This window comes from Saccopteryx bilineata, chromosome 4 (assembly GCF_036850765.1).
Source record: "Saccopteryx bilineata isolate mSacBil1 chromosome 4, mSacBil1_pri_phased_curated, whole genome shotgun sequence".
NCBI classification, from domain to species: Eukaryota; Metazoa; Chordata; class Mammalia; order Chiroptera; family Emballonuridae; genus Saccopteryx; species Saccopteryx bilineata.
The window spans coordinates 127,849,881-127,863,956 of NC_089493.1; the positions used below are offsets into that span (position 1 = coordinate 127,849,881).

Below are 14,076 nucleotides of genomic sequence, written 5' to 3' on the forward strand. Positions count from 1 at the left end.
GCTGTGAACCAGCAAAGGCCATTCTCCTCACTGCACAGAGAGCCCAGCATGCTGCAGCACCCTAACTGGCAGCTTTTGGCGCCTGGGCTGGGAGCCCCTGGAGAGTAGCACTAGCCTTTCACAGTGGCCCTAGAAGCAGTAGCAGTGGTGTAGGGGGCGGCAGCACCCTTCACAAGCAGAGAGTGTCAAAGAGAGGGAACCAGAACAAAAAGGGAAGGAAAGGATGTCTGCAGCTTGCAGGGCTATGGCGGACAGATGGGTTCATGAGCCTGTTGAGATATGCTTGGGGCTTTCAACATAGAGCTGGGTGAGGGCATGGGCTCTGGGCTCTCACTGTATTAAAATCACATCTATAATCTTAATTATAACTTCACGCTGAGTCCTGGAGACGTCTCCATTATACCGTTTTTTTATTTACTGTTAGAGAACTGTGTTCTGTTCCTCTTTATGTCTCAGAACCTAAAACAAAGCCTGACACCCAGCCACTGCTGACAAAATATTCATGGATTTATTTACTAAAAGGAGTTGGGAGCTGTCGGAAGAGGGAGGGTGGGGGGCATCACACACATGGGATACGTGCCATGGGTTTTGGCCCCTTTCAGTTCTGCTGGCGTGTGGGAGGAGGAGCTGAGACAAGTTCCGTGGCAGTTAGAAAGTGAACTGGCTGCCAAGATGGAGAGGAGGGAACAATTAGTCTTGACCTTCTACAGTCCTGAGGTTCCCAAACTTAAGGATAACCGGAAATACCAAAGGGTGAGGAGGTACCTAACTGCAGGTCAGATGGGAGGAACAGGACTTATTCAAAGATGGACCTAGACAGCATGTCCCAAAGACAGAAAAGATCAACCCCTTTTTTTTAATAGAAGGGATAAGGATAGCTACCCACAAATCAAACCCACTTGGGGATAATCAAGGTAAAGAAGAGTAGGTGACCCTGGGGGTCAAGGGTTATCCTTTTGGGTAGGCAATATTTCCCTCATCCTTGTAGCCTACCCTCCCCACCAACAAACATCCGAGTTCCTCAATGCCACCCCAGAGGCGGCACCAGCATGTGGATCAGACACACACCTACATCCGAATGTTCTGTGGCAGCCTCTGTGGTTTTAGCCTCCTGATGCTAATCTGCTTGTCCCCGCTGAACTGGGTGCAGTTCCTGGTGATCAAGAATGGACTTGAGCTCTACGCGGGACTTTGGATCACATGCCACCATGAGCTGTGCTGGAGCCAGGCACCCAAGCTGCCCTGTGAGTGCCACTGCGTTCAGTGCCGCGGGCCCTACAGTTTCAGAGCTCTCTGCCACACTGGCCTTCATCTGAGATCCTTGGGCTCTCATGTCTTCAAGTCCAGGGTGGATCTCACCAGACTGTGAATATAGCCATCCTTCTCTGTGGTGTACCCTCTCTCCCTCCTATTGCGGGGTATTTCCTCTCTCAAATAATAAGCTGCTATTCTACTCTCTGGGAAGAATGCTTTTATCATGTACAAGCTGTTACCATGAAGCAAGGTAATTGGTATTCTAAGGCTGCTTGTACAAACAGAAGCGATTGACTCGCTGGGAGATGAAGCCAACCCAGCCTCTCAAACTCTGTCAGACTTGACTTTCAAGGTCAATTTCTGCAGTGGAAGAGAGCTTCCATGCATGTCAGATATGTAGTCTAACAAATGCCAGCTGTTTAGAGCAAAGGATGTCAAATTTCTGTGAATTTAAGTAAATTTGAAAATGCAGAATTGTCAATTGCGATAAACCCAAGAACACCAGCAAGGATCTTATGGAATTTTCAAATGATTTAGACTTGTGTGTGTGTGTGTGCACGCGTGTGTGTGATAGAGACAGAGAGAGACAAAGAGAGGGAAAGATAGAGAGAGACAGACAGGAAGGGAGAGAGATGAGAAGCATCAATTCTTTGTTGTTCATTGATTGCTTTCTCACATGTGCCCTGACCGGGGGAGGGGGGGCTACAGCAGACTGAGTGACCCCTTGCTCAAGCCAGCGACCTTGGGCTCAAGCTGGTGAGCCTTGCTCAAACTAGATGAGCCCGTACTCAAGCCAGCGACCTAGGGATTTCGAAACTGGGTCCTCTGTGTCCCAGTCCGACGCTCTATCCACTGTGCCACCATCTGGTCAGGCTGATTTAGACTTCTTCATCTTCAAGTTGAAAGTAGCATTCCTCTCTTCCCCGGGTATTAGCTCTGTTGCCTTCAGAAACTGGGAGGCTTGCCTTGCTGTTCCTGCAACCTAAGTCTGTATCACAGTGTATCATTAAGGAAAGCTTCAGAAATGTTTAGAAGCAGGTGACCCACGTGGATGTTCCTTGTATCTAGGGTGCTCCTCTCTCCCTGAACAAAAGCTTCTTAGTATAATATACAAGTAGGGCCTTTTGTAACCTAGGTTTTAAGATTTTTGAAACTTTGATGGGTAAATTTTTGTAAAAACTGTCATTTAAAAGCTGAAATGGGTTTTGGTCTTAACATGAGATTAAGATTTAAGTTCAGGTTTGGAACCTTTATTTTGTTTTGTTAAAATGAATTAAAAAAAACAATGCAGCTGTTTTAAACTCTGAATCTAAGTATTTAGTTTAATTAGGTGATTTATTGTGGGTGAATATGACTAGTAGACTTGGTTCCTTTGAGTGGTTAGATTGTTCTATGCAGAAATCTTTCATTGTTCCTTTGGAGTTGTGAGTGGTTTTAGTTGCATGGTTTTCTGGAGGTAAGGAGCTGAGACAGAGAAAACTGTAAGAAGAACAGGAAGGCACAGACTTCCCCTCATGCTGCATGAAAGGTGAGACTATAACACATCTTACGCAGGAATTGGACCGGATATCTTATACAGTGTGCTTTTGTGGATTTTCTTTTTTTTTGTATTTTTCTGAAGTGAGAAGCAGGAAGGCAGAGAGACAGACTCCCACATGCGCCAACACGAATCCACCCAGCATGCCCACCAGGGGATGCTGTTCCACCCATTTGGGGCATTGCTCCACCCATCTGAAGCAATGGGAGCCATTCTAGTGCCAGAGGTGGAGGTCATGGAGCCATCCTCAGTGCCCAGGCTCAGCACCAGGCCAACTTTGCCCCAATGGAGCCTTGGCTGTGGGAGGAGAAGAGAGATAGAGAGAAAGGAGAGGGGGAAGGGTGGAGAAGCAGATGGGCACTTCTCCTGTGTGCCCTGGCCGGGAAGCAAACCTGGGACTTCCATACACTGGGCCGATGCTCTACCACTGAGCCAACCGGCCAGGACCTGTGCTTTTGTGTTTTAACTTTCAGAACCAATTTTAATTAGCAGAAGCTAAAGAATAAATTTAATTATAAAGATTAAAAAGAATCTAGTAGATACCCAAAGGTAGGAAGTTTGCTGGACTTTAGGGGATTTCAGAGGAGAGTGGGACCAAGCCTACCAGTCACTTTGTGTCCCTAGAGTTGCTTTGTCACTCATCTTTGTTTATGCTTTATTTTATCTCTACAGCTCAATTTTTTGTGTTTATTGGTGTCCATGTGCCCAAAAAGTGATTTCCCAGCATAGCTTTATACATTCTTGGTTCAAGCAAGCAAAAGGGGAAATTAGCATTGGGTCAGTCCTAAATCCACCTTTCCAAGCATAATAGCCAAATTGGACCAACATGGGTCAGATTTCTTTACTTGGTCCAATTAGCTATAACCAGGAAGCACTAAGTAAGGGTTGCAGGCTATAGACAAAGGCTGTAGGGCCTATGGAAGATTGTGGGCTAAATACTACAAAGATTCCTACCACTGAGCTTCCTGCAAATCAGTCTGGGCTGGTAGGTCTGACTGGGTACATATAACTGCTACTTCTGAATGAAACAGTGTTCAGAAAATGTGCTGCTCTTGGGTTATTATATTTTCATGTGGCTGACTTGCAGAGCAACTCACCTGTGTGACTAGGGGTGCAGCTCCGCTTAACGGACATAACTATTACTGATGGTGTTAGTAAGTGGTAAGTTCTAGAAAACAAAATAAAACTTTAGTGGCAGATCTTAGACTGAGGTAATCTTGGTGCATAATTTTGTGTCTTGGGGCTACTTGGAGGCTGGATTGGGATTCTTAGGCATTGACATGCTCAGAGAACTTTCAGTGGGGCAGATGAGTCCCCCCCCCCCCATTCTTTTCTTTCCTTCCTTCCTTCTTTCCTTCCTTCTTTCCTTCCTTCCTTCCTTCCTTCCTTCCTTCCTTCCTTCCTTCCTTCCTTCCTTCCTTCCTTTTTAAAATTTTTTTACAGTTTTATAACTTTTTTCACAATCAGCAGTTAGTTCTCATTCACATGAACTAACTGTTTGGAGATTTTTAAAAATGGTGACAGGTATGTAGGCAACCAACATATAAAGCTTGTTTGATGAATCTTCATCTTCATTACATTTCCGGACAACTGTACCTGGATATGGTATGGGACATTCCTTATTCCTGTTGCCAGATAGCTTTGTTGAGGCTGGTGTCAGCGTGCACATCTGGAGTTTCTATTTCCTTTGTGGCAAATTTCCAGGTCTCTCTGAGTACCTGAGGGGTATGCTTCTTGAAACTCACTCCAGGGATGTACTTGTGAATGTTGATGGTGTGTTCTCTGGTTCTCTGGTCATGATCTCATCAATGGCAGAATAACCCCTTCTTCTTCTAGCCACCTTTTTTTTTTTTTTTTGTATTTTTCTGAAGCTGGAAATGGGGAGAGACAGTCAGACAGACTCCCGCATGCGCCCGACCGGGATCCACCCGGCACGCCCACCAGGGGGCGATGCTCTGCCCCTCCGGGGCGTCGCTCTGTTGCGACCAGAGCCACTCTAGCGCCTGGGGCAGAGGCCAAGGAGCCATCCCCAGCGCCCGGTCCATCTTTGCTCCAATGGAGCCTCGGCTGCAGGAGGGGAAGAGAGAGACAGAGAGGAAGGAGAGGGGGAGGGGCGGAGAAGTAGATGGGCGCCTCTCCTGTGTGCCCTGGCTGGGAATTGAACCCAGGACTTCTGCATGCCAGGCCGATGCTCTACCACTGAGCCAACCGGCCAGGGCCTAGCCACCTTTCTTTATAGGAGCCGGCCTGTGGGGCCCAGGTTGGAAAAGCTAGCCTCTGCTTCTTAAAACATTGTGGGGAAATCAAGAAAGATCTGTTCCACATCAAAAAATGAGGTTTAGCATGCTCCCTGCCATTCTCTCTTACCAACATCCTCTTTGCAGTGACAGAGCCAAAGAGAGCAGAGACCCGGGGCTACTAGAAGGGGACAGGAGTGTATGGAACTTGGGTAACAGCTTTGGAGTAAAAGAACTTCTCCTTGAACAAACAAACGTGAGATAGCACCTTGAGGGGATTTCAGAAAAAAAATGGGAGATATTATGGAGGTGTTAACTCCCTGTACTCCAGTAAATTGAGGGCATGGAATTATTACAATATAGGAGTTAAAGTAACTATGACTTCATTTTGTAGTCACAGCCTAACAAGGCCTATACATGTCAGATACATTCAACAGAGAAAAAAAAGAAATGAACTCCACCAATGGTTTAATCATTAAATCAGTATAACATACTGTTTTATAGCTAATAAAAATGATGTTTACAATGTGATCTGGAAAAACTGTTACCAATAGTCTTAAGGGAAAAATTACATGATATTGAGTAATATATCTACTATGCACAGAAGATAGAAAAACACTAGAAAAAAATATTTACAATGGTTGCCTCTGGGTAGTGGGATAGTGGCTGATGTTCCTCCTCCTTCTTGGTACTTCTAGTTTTTCCAATTTTTTTCTTTTTTATTTATTGATTTTTTTTTTAAGAGAGAGAGAGAGAAATGGGGAGGGGGAGGAGTGGGAAGCATCAACTCATAGTAGTTGCTTCTCATATGTGCCTTGACCAGGCAAGTCCAATTTTCTGAATGGGCAACCTCAGTGTTCCAGGTCAACACTTTATCCACTGTGCCACCACAGGTCAGGCATAAATGTTTTTTGTTTGTTTGTTTGTTTGTTTTATTTTGAAGTGAGAAGCAGGGAGGCAGAGAGACAGACTCCCGCATGTGTCTGACAGGAATCCACCCAGCAAGCCCACTAGGGGGTGATGCTCTGCCCATCTGGGGCATTGCTCCATTGAGGCCAGAGCCATTCTAGCACCTGAGGCAGAGGCCATGGAGCCATCCTCAGTGCCCGAGCCAACTTTGCTCCAATGGAGCCTTGGCCACAGGAGGAGAAGAGAGAGAGAGAAAACAGAGAGGGAAGGGTAGAGAAACAGATGGGTGCTTCTCCTGTGTGCCCTGGCCAGGAATCAAACCCGGGACTTCCACGCGCTGGGCCAATGCTCAACTGCTGAGCCAACCGGCCAGGGCCAAATGTATTTTTTTTTAAGATTTTCTTTTTCTTTTCCTTTTTTTTTTTTTTTTTTTTTTTTGTATTTTTCCAAAGCTGGAAACGGGGAGGCAGTCAGACAGACTCCCGCATGCGCCCGACTGGGATCCACCCGGCATGCCCACCAAGGGGGCGATGCTCTGCCCATCTTGGGGCATCGCTCTGCCACAATCAGAGCTATTCTAGCGCCTGAGGCAGAGGCCACATAGCCATCCTCAGTGCCCAGGCAAACTTTGCTCCAGTGAAGCCTTGGCTGTGGGAGGGGAAGAGAGAGACAGAGAGGAAGGAGAGGGGGAGGGGTGGAGAAGCAGATGGGCGCTTCTCCTGTGTGCCCTGGCCAGGAATCGAACCTGGGATTCCTGCACGCCAGGCCGACGCTCTACCACTGAGCCAACCGGCCAGGGCTTAAGATTTTCTTTACTGATTTTAGAGAGAGAGAGAAAAGGGGGAGGAGCAGGAAGCATCAACTCAGTAGTTGCTTCTTGTATGTGCCTTGACCAGGCAAGCCCAGGGTTTTGAACTGGTGACCTCAGTATTCCAGGTCTACACATCTGCTGTGTAACCACCGGTCAGGCAGTTTTTTCAATCTTTATATTGAACATGTATTACTTTTAGCGTTAGAATTATAAAAAAGAAAACGTTTAATCTGTGTTGAGATGTTCAAATCATACCTCCTATTAGCTAATGTATATATAAGTTAATGGGTTAACATAACCAGAACAATTTGTATATTATCTTCAGTTTTGCAGTAAAGGCTTTGCAGTAAAGAAATTACAAGTATCAATGAATAGCTGAGAAAGAAGACCTTTATTAGTTCTCTGGATGCCAAACAGCAAGCTCAGCTTCATCTCCTTAGTACTTACTCCCTTCTCAAAGACTCTATCTGGGTTTTTTGAGAGAGGTTCCTGACTGGACTAACCACACCTTTCTCTTCTCCTCCTTGGCAGATTACCTCCACTATTCCAGGGCCTTCTTCCTCATCTCTGTCCTCACCATACTCATTGGTCTTGGCTGGCTCTTAAGCTCTTGCCTCCCTAGAAGAGGACGCACGACCACCAACTTGGATCTGAAAGTGTCCATGCTCAACTTCCTCTCAGGTACAAACAGGGCAAGGCAATGTCAGGGTAAACTTGCCAAAGGAAAAAAATTTTCTCTATGGGGCTTCCATTTTCTTTTTCTTGTCCCTTTTCTCTCTTCAATATTGCATCAAGTTGCTAGCTACCAACCCTGTCTTATTGTATAAAACACACTTTAGGTGACTTGTGCCAGGGGAGAGGTAGAAGCTCCCCCTTTCTCTCCCATCTTGGTCAATTCCCCAAATTTTTATTCTGCCATACCTGTGGCATCTAGAAGGAGAAGAAGAGTTGGGGGTGGCAATCAAGGCAGACTGTAGACACTGATGGGTTGTGACATCTTTTCTTCCGGTCCTAGCCATCTGCTTGCTCCTCTGCCTCATGCTATTTCTGGCACAGGTTCACTGGCACACCAGGGATGTCATGGAGTCGGATCTCCTGTGGGCCTATTATCTCAATTGGTGGAGTGACTTCTTACTCGTGTTTGCTGGTGAGTTGGTCCCCAGCCTTCTCCTAGAAGGATGGAAGGTGAAACCACTTCTTGAAAGGGAGGGAGAATCAAGGAGAAATAAAAGCACTGACTGTTCCTAGCTAGAACATTTATATATTGAGAGGCAGTATAGCACAAAACTGAAGACTTAGAATTAGTCGTTTGTTCTACCACTGACTGAGCCATAGACAGGTTGCATGACTTGCCTAAGACCACAGAGAAAGTAATGGGACCATGTTTTAGATCCAGGAGGTTCAAGCTCTGTCCTAACCATGTGAGAAATATGATAATGGGATGGGAGCACAGGGGGGTAGAGTAACTGTAGGGGGAAAGGCGGCTTAGCTTCACTGAATAGAGGCCTTTGGAACTGAATATTTAAAGGAAGAGAAAGAATTTTTTTAAAGGCAAAAACCAAGTGTCTATTGAAACTTACCTCAAATTCTTCTCTTCCCCTAGGTATCATCTCCTTCCTCAACTACCTAACTTTCAGATCTTGTCCCCTTGATCAAAATGTCACTGTGATTCCCATAAAAAAGTCACGGCTGGGGATTGGTCCAGTGACTGCTCCATCACCTGCTGAAGACGAAGGGTTGAGGTCTGAGAGAGTGTCTCCAAGTGATGGGGAGGAAACAGGACCAAGAGCAGAACTACCAGACGCAGAGATGTGATGATGACAGGAAAACTCAATTACTGCATGTCTTAAAAATGGGGGAGGAGCTAACTAAGTTGGAAATGATTGTGCAGATTCTTAAAAAACTTTCCGAATATCATGTCCATATTACTGAAGGAGACAGCATTAAAGCTGATGAAGTGTCCTTTGTGTGTGTTGCATCCAAAATATGTATGATAAAGAAAGTAATGAACTCTCACTTAAGAGAGAAATTGTGTAAGAAAACATCAGTTTGTAGGGTCCTGAATGAAAGAAACTAGCAATAAATGCAGTGTGTGGACCGGAGATCTCTTTGGGCATCAGGGATATCATGGACCAAAGTGGTTTGTGTAGAAAAATGTCACCTAATTCTTTTTGAAAATTTCTTCATTATGCATGGCTGTGGGCACACTCGAAATGGAAGTCCTTGGACAACATTGTTGAGAGTGAATTGGAAATCATTACCAGAAATGGAATGAACACTGATAGAGATAATACCTATCACCCAAAGGTATTGAGAGGCACCATGGGTGGGGTATAGATTCTGAAGAATCCATTAGGTCTTATTTCCTAGAAGAAATGGTAGTCTAAAACCTTTAGTATATTATGTGAACTAATTGCTTCTCCTTAGGCTGGGAGTTACTTAAACTGACATCCACAAATTCTCTGAAATTGTATACAAAACTTGTGTTTGCACTCTTCTGTGAAGAGAGCCATAGCCTACAACAGATTCTTGACAAGCCTGTGACTCTCTCTCTCTCTCTCTCTTTTTGTGGCAAAGACAGAGAGAGTCAGGGAGAGGGACAGACAGACAGGAAGGGAGAGAGATGAGAAACATCAACTCTTTGTTGCAGCTCCTTAGTTGTTCATTGATTGATCTCTCGCATGTGCCTTGACAGGGATTGGAGGGCTACAGCAGACTGAGTGACCCCTTGCTTGAGCCAGTGACCTTGGGCTCAAGCTGGTGAGCCTCTCTCAAACCAGATGAGCCTGTGCTCAAGGTCAGGGTCTCCAACCTGGGTCCTCCACATCCCAGTCCGATGCTGTATCCACTGCGCCACCACCTGGTCAGGCCTGTGACTCTCTTGATTCCTTAGGCATCAAATACGTTTCACTGAGCTAAATGAGGCTAAAAGTCTTTCTTCAGCCTAAGTACATATGTTTTATATACCCTGGAAGATTTAAATAAGTGTGTGGGGGGGTGCTGGGAGGGGGTTCCAGCAATCACACAGATTTTTTTTTTTTTTTTTTTACAGAGGCAGAGATAGACAGGGACAGACAGACAGGAATGGAGAGAGATGAGAAGCATCAATCATTAGTTTCTAGTTGTGCGTTGTGACTTCTTAGTTGTTCATTGATTGCTTTCTCATATGTGCCTTGACCATGGACCTTCAGCAGACCGAGTAACCCCTTGCTGGAGCCAGCGACCTTGGGCCCAAGCCAGTGAGCTTTTTGCTCAAACCAGATGAGCCCGCGCTCAAGCTGGCAAACTAGGGGTCTCGAACCTGGATCCTTCTGCATCCCAGTCCGACGCTCTATCTACTGCGCCACCACCTGGTCAGGCCACACAGATCTTTTGATGGCTAAATATTCCTTTCAAACCCAGACCAGCTTCCATGCAGAAGACTCCTGACATTATTTTGTCCTTGACTCCTTTAGTGGCTGCCACTACTATGTTATCCACCGAGAACCACTCTTCTCCTTCCTGAGCCTGGCAGTGAAGTGGAGTACAGTGCCCAACTTTTCCCCTTGCTCTTCTTAAAGACAAGACCTCAGGTCTCTGTGGTTTAAATAGAGAATCACAAACAATCTTCATAGAAAACAAAACAGAAATGGAGCAACTATGTCATTCTTATAATCCTGAGTCCTGATCAATAATTCCCCAAAATTTCCAGATGGTACCTGGAGTTCAATAGGTTAATATTTCTGTTTTTATTTTTAAGGATAGGAGTTTCACAGCATATACATGTGGGCACCCACACTCAAAGACACATACATACGGAGATACACATATGCATGCACCTTGTTGTGACTCTGCCTTAAGAAACCCTTTTCTTAATGGTGGCTCCTCCTCATAGCAGGTGATCTTGGGACAGAATGACGGTGGATCCTTACTCCAAGTGGTTTCATTTCATAGGTACAAACAGCTGTGTAGTCAAGTCTAAAGCACCTACCTCCCATCACCACTCACAAATGAAGTACACCCTGAGTGTTGACTGACTGAGGACTCATTGGGTTCACAAGCTTTATTTATATTTCAGTGTGAATATTTTAATCATATGACTATATTGACAGGAAGCTGAGTGGTAATGACTGTTCAGGGAATGAAAAATTTTTTTTTAATTTTTTTTATTTATTTTTAGAGAGGAGAGAGAGGGAGAGAGAGAGAGAGAGGAGAGAGAGACAGAGAGAGAGAAGGGGGGAGGAGCTGGAAGCGTCAACTCCCATATGTGCCTTGACCAGGTAAGCCCAGGGTTTCAAACCAGCGACCTCAGCATTTCCAGGTTGACACTTTATCCACTGCGCCACCACAGGTCAGGCCAGGGAATGAAAATTTTAAGTGGAGTGGGGAAAAGGAAGCAGGTCTGAGAGTAGAAGATATTAGATAAGAAAGTAATGATAAAGGGGAGATAGGCAGTAATCACAACTAAGTTCCTACTTTGCTAGCAGAGAACAATCTTAGAAGATTGTTCAAGATCCTTTAGAATCTGAATGCTTTGTTTTCTTCTGTCTTCTTTGCTTGTAGAGAATTCCTTAAAAAGCCTAAATGGATTTCAATAAGATGGCTCCATAAATGCCCCTTTGATCCATCCCCTATGCTCCAAATACATTGCATGATAGATGGAGGGGAGAGGAGAGAGATTATGAGAATTCAGGTGATAACAAGGCAAGCAGTTTCACCAACCAGAAAAATAACAAAAACACAAGGCTATGATTCAAGGTAAGCCATAGATTTAATGGGCTCCAAGTTGAAAAGCAAGCAGAGGTGGATAGGACAACAACTCCTATGGAGCAAAAGGGATTGTCTGTGCTTCTCAAGGCATGGACCAGAACCAGGGTCACAGCTCTAACGCAAACTAGGGACTTATGAAAAACAAAACAAAACAAAAAACCCCACAAAACAAACAAAACTATTGCCAAGCACTTACTGGGGCTGCAAATTATTTGGAACCACAGACCTAAAGAGGTTAAAGGAGACAAATACAATGTTGTTTGATTAAGCAGCCATTCACTGGGTCTGTAATCTTCCCTGATAGCACAACACAACAGGGAATCTAATATATCATATTATGAGATCTGATCCTGGACTAGGGTCTCTGGCTAACATGAAGAAACCCCCAAATTATCAATGGAATAAGCATAGAATGAGAGAAACAAACAAATAAAAAAAAAGAAACAAAAATAAAATGTTGTGCCTGCAAATAAGAATTCTAATCATGTATAAAAATGTTCAGGAAAAAACCCCTCAGAGTCAACAATTTGTTTCAGATTATTTGGGGTATAGTATGACAAAGATGTTAAGTATTCTTAGGATGCACAAAGAGATATGATGGGATCATAGATTACAGAAAAAGACTCAAAACTTTGAAACAAAAACATAGAGAAATAAAACAAAAGCAGGTTTAAGTGAAAAAAGAATCAATTAAAAATCATGAGTATAAAAAAATATAGTCATCATAAGAAATAGAATCAATAATATTGTAATAACTATGTATGGTGTTAGATAGGTACTAGACTTACTGGGGTAATCACTTCATAAGCTAAATTAATGTCTAAGCACTCTTTTGTATACTTGAAACTAATATAATATTGTATGTTAACTATAATTAAAAAAATATTTAAGAATATATTACCATAGCCTGACCAGGCAGTGGCACAGTGGATAGAACATTGGACTGGGATGTGGAGGACCCAGGTTCGAGACCCCAAGGTTGCCAGCTTGAGCGCAGGCTCATCTGGCTTGAGCAAAGCTTACCAGCTTGGACCCAAGGTCACTGGCTCGAGCAAGGGGTTACTCGGTCTGCTGAAGGCCCGCAGTCAAGGCACATATGAGAAAGCAATCAACCAACAACTAAGGTGTCACAATGAAAAACTGATGATTGATGCTTCTTATCTCTCTGTGTTCCTGTCTGTCTATCCCTCTCTCTGACTCTCTCTCTGTCTCTGTAAAAAAAAAAAATTTCTAGCACTATAAAACACTACAGCTGAAATAAAATAAATAAATAAAAAAGAATATATTACCATAGATTGACCAGGCAGTGACGCAGTCGATAGAGTGTCGAACTGGGATGCAGAGGACCCAGGTTCAAAACCCTGAAGTCGCCAGCTTGAGCATGGGCTCACTAGCTTGAGCATGGGGTCACTGGCTTGAGCGTGGGATTGCTGGCTTGAGCATGGGATCATAGACATGACCCCACAGTCACTGGCTTGATGCCAAATGTTCCTGGCTTGAGCAAGGGTCACTCACTCTGCTGTAGTCCCCCGTCAAAGCACATATGAGAAAGCAGTCAATGAACAATTAAGGAGTGCAACAAAGAATTGATGCTTCTCATCTCTCTCCCTTCCTGTCTGTCTGTCTCTCTCTCTGTCTTTGTCACAAAAAAAAGAATATATTACCATTAAAATAAAAAATTCAATAGATAGAATAAAATCTAGATAGCACATGCAAAAAAAATTGAAAATATTTTGTTTTCAGATATATCTAGAATATTAGCAGAAATTGGCCAATATTCTGTCTGAAACTTTCAGCCCTGGACAGTTAGCTCAGTAGAGTGTTGGCCCAGCATATGAATGTCCCAGGTTTAATTCCTGGTCAGGGCACTCAAGAGAAGCAACCATCTGCTTCTCTCCCCCTCCCTCTTTCTCTTCCCTTTTCACAGCCAGTGACTCAATTGGTTCAAGCATCAGCCCCGAGTGCTCAGGACAGCTTCAGCCTCAGGTGCTAAAAATAGCTCAGTTGATTTGTACATCGGCTATAGACGAGGGTTGTCAAGTAGATCCCAATGAGGCACATGAGGGAGTCTGCTCTATCTCCCTTCTTCTCACCTAAAAAAAAGTTTCAATAATTTATTTATTTATTTATTTATAGATAAATTTTTATTAATGTTAATGGGGTGACATCAATAAATCAGGGTACATATATTCAAAGAAAACATGTCCAGAGTATCTTGTCATTCAATTATGTTGCATACCCATCACCCAAAGTCAGATTGTCCTCCGTCACCCTCTATCTAGTTTTCTTTGTGTCCCTCCCCCTCCCCTTCCCCTCTCTTCCTTCCCTCCTGTGCCCTCCCTCCCCCCCACCCCCGGTAACCACCACACTCTTGTCCATGTCTCTTAGTCTCGTTTTTATGTCCCACCAATGTATAGAATCATATAGTTCTTGGTTTTTTCTGATTTACTAATTTCACTCGTATAATGTTATCAAGATCTAACCATTTTGTTGTAAATGATCCGATGTCATCATTTCTTATGGCTGAGTTGTATTCCATAGTGTATATGTGCCACATCTTCTTTATCCAGTCTTCTATT

At 44.1% G+C, this 14,076-nt stretch overlaps 1 protein-coding gene across 1 annotated transcript; it reads left to right on the top strand.

The window, feature by feature from the left end:
• Positions 1 to 672: 672 nt before the first annotated feature.
• On the top strand, positions 673 to 8,563 carry TMEM202 (transmembrane protein 202). Its single transcript, XM_066272585.1, has 5 exons — positions 673 to 753; positions 989 to 1,244; positions 7,280 to 7,429; positions 7,764 to 7,895; positions 8,352 to 8,563. Exons 1-5 carry the CDS (start codon positions 673 to 675, stop codon positions 8,561 to 8,563), a joined length of 831 nt encoding a protein of 276 aa, XP_066128682.1.
• Positions 8,564 to 14,076: the final 5,513 nt, after the last annotated feature.

Excerpts from the sequence above, each read along its gene's own strand:
- TMEM202 (XM_066272585.1), top strand. The coding sequence starts at position 673 with ATGGAGAGGAGGGAACAATTAGTCTTGACCTTCTACAGTCCTGAGGTT. Across the intron at positions 1,245-7,279 it reads CCAGGCACCCAAGCTGCCCT|ATTACCTCCACTATTCCAGG; the intron begins GTGAGTGCCACT and ends CCTCCTTGGCAG. Across the intron at positions 7,896-8,351 it reads CTTCTTACTCGTGTTTGCTG|GTATCATCTCCTTCCTCAAC; the intron begins GTGAGTTGGTCC and ends CTCTTCCCCTAG.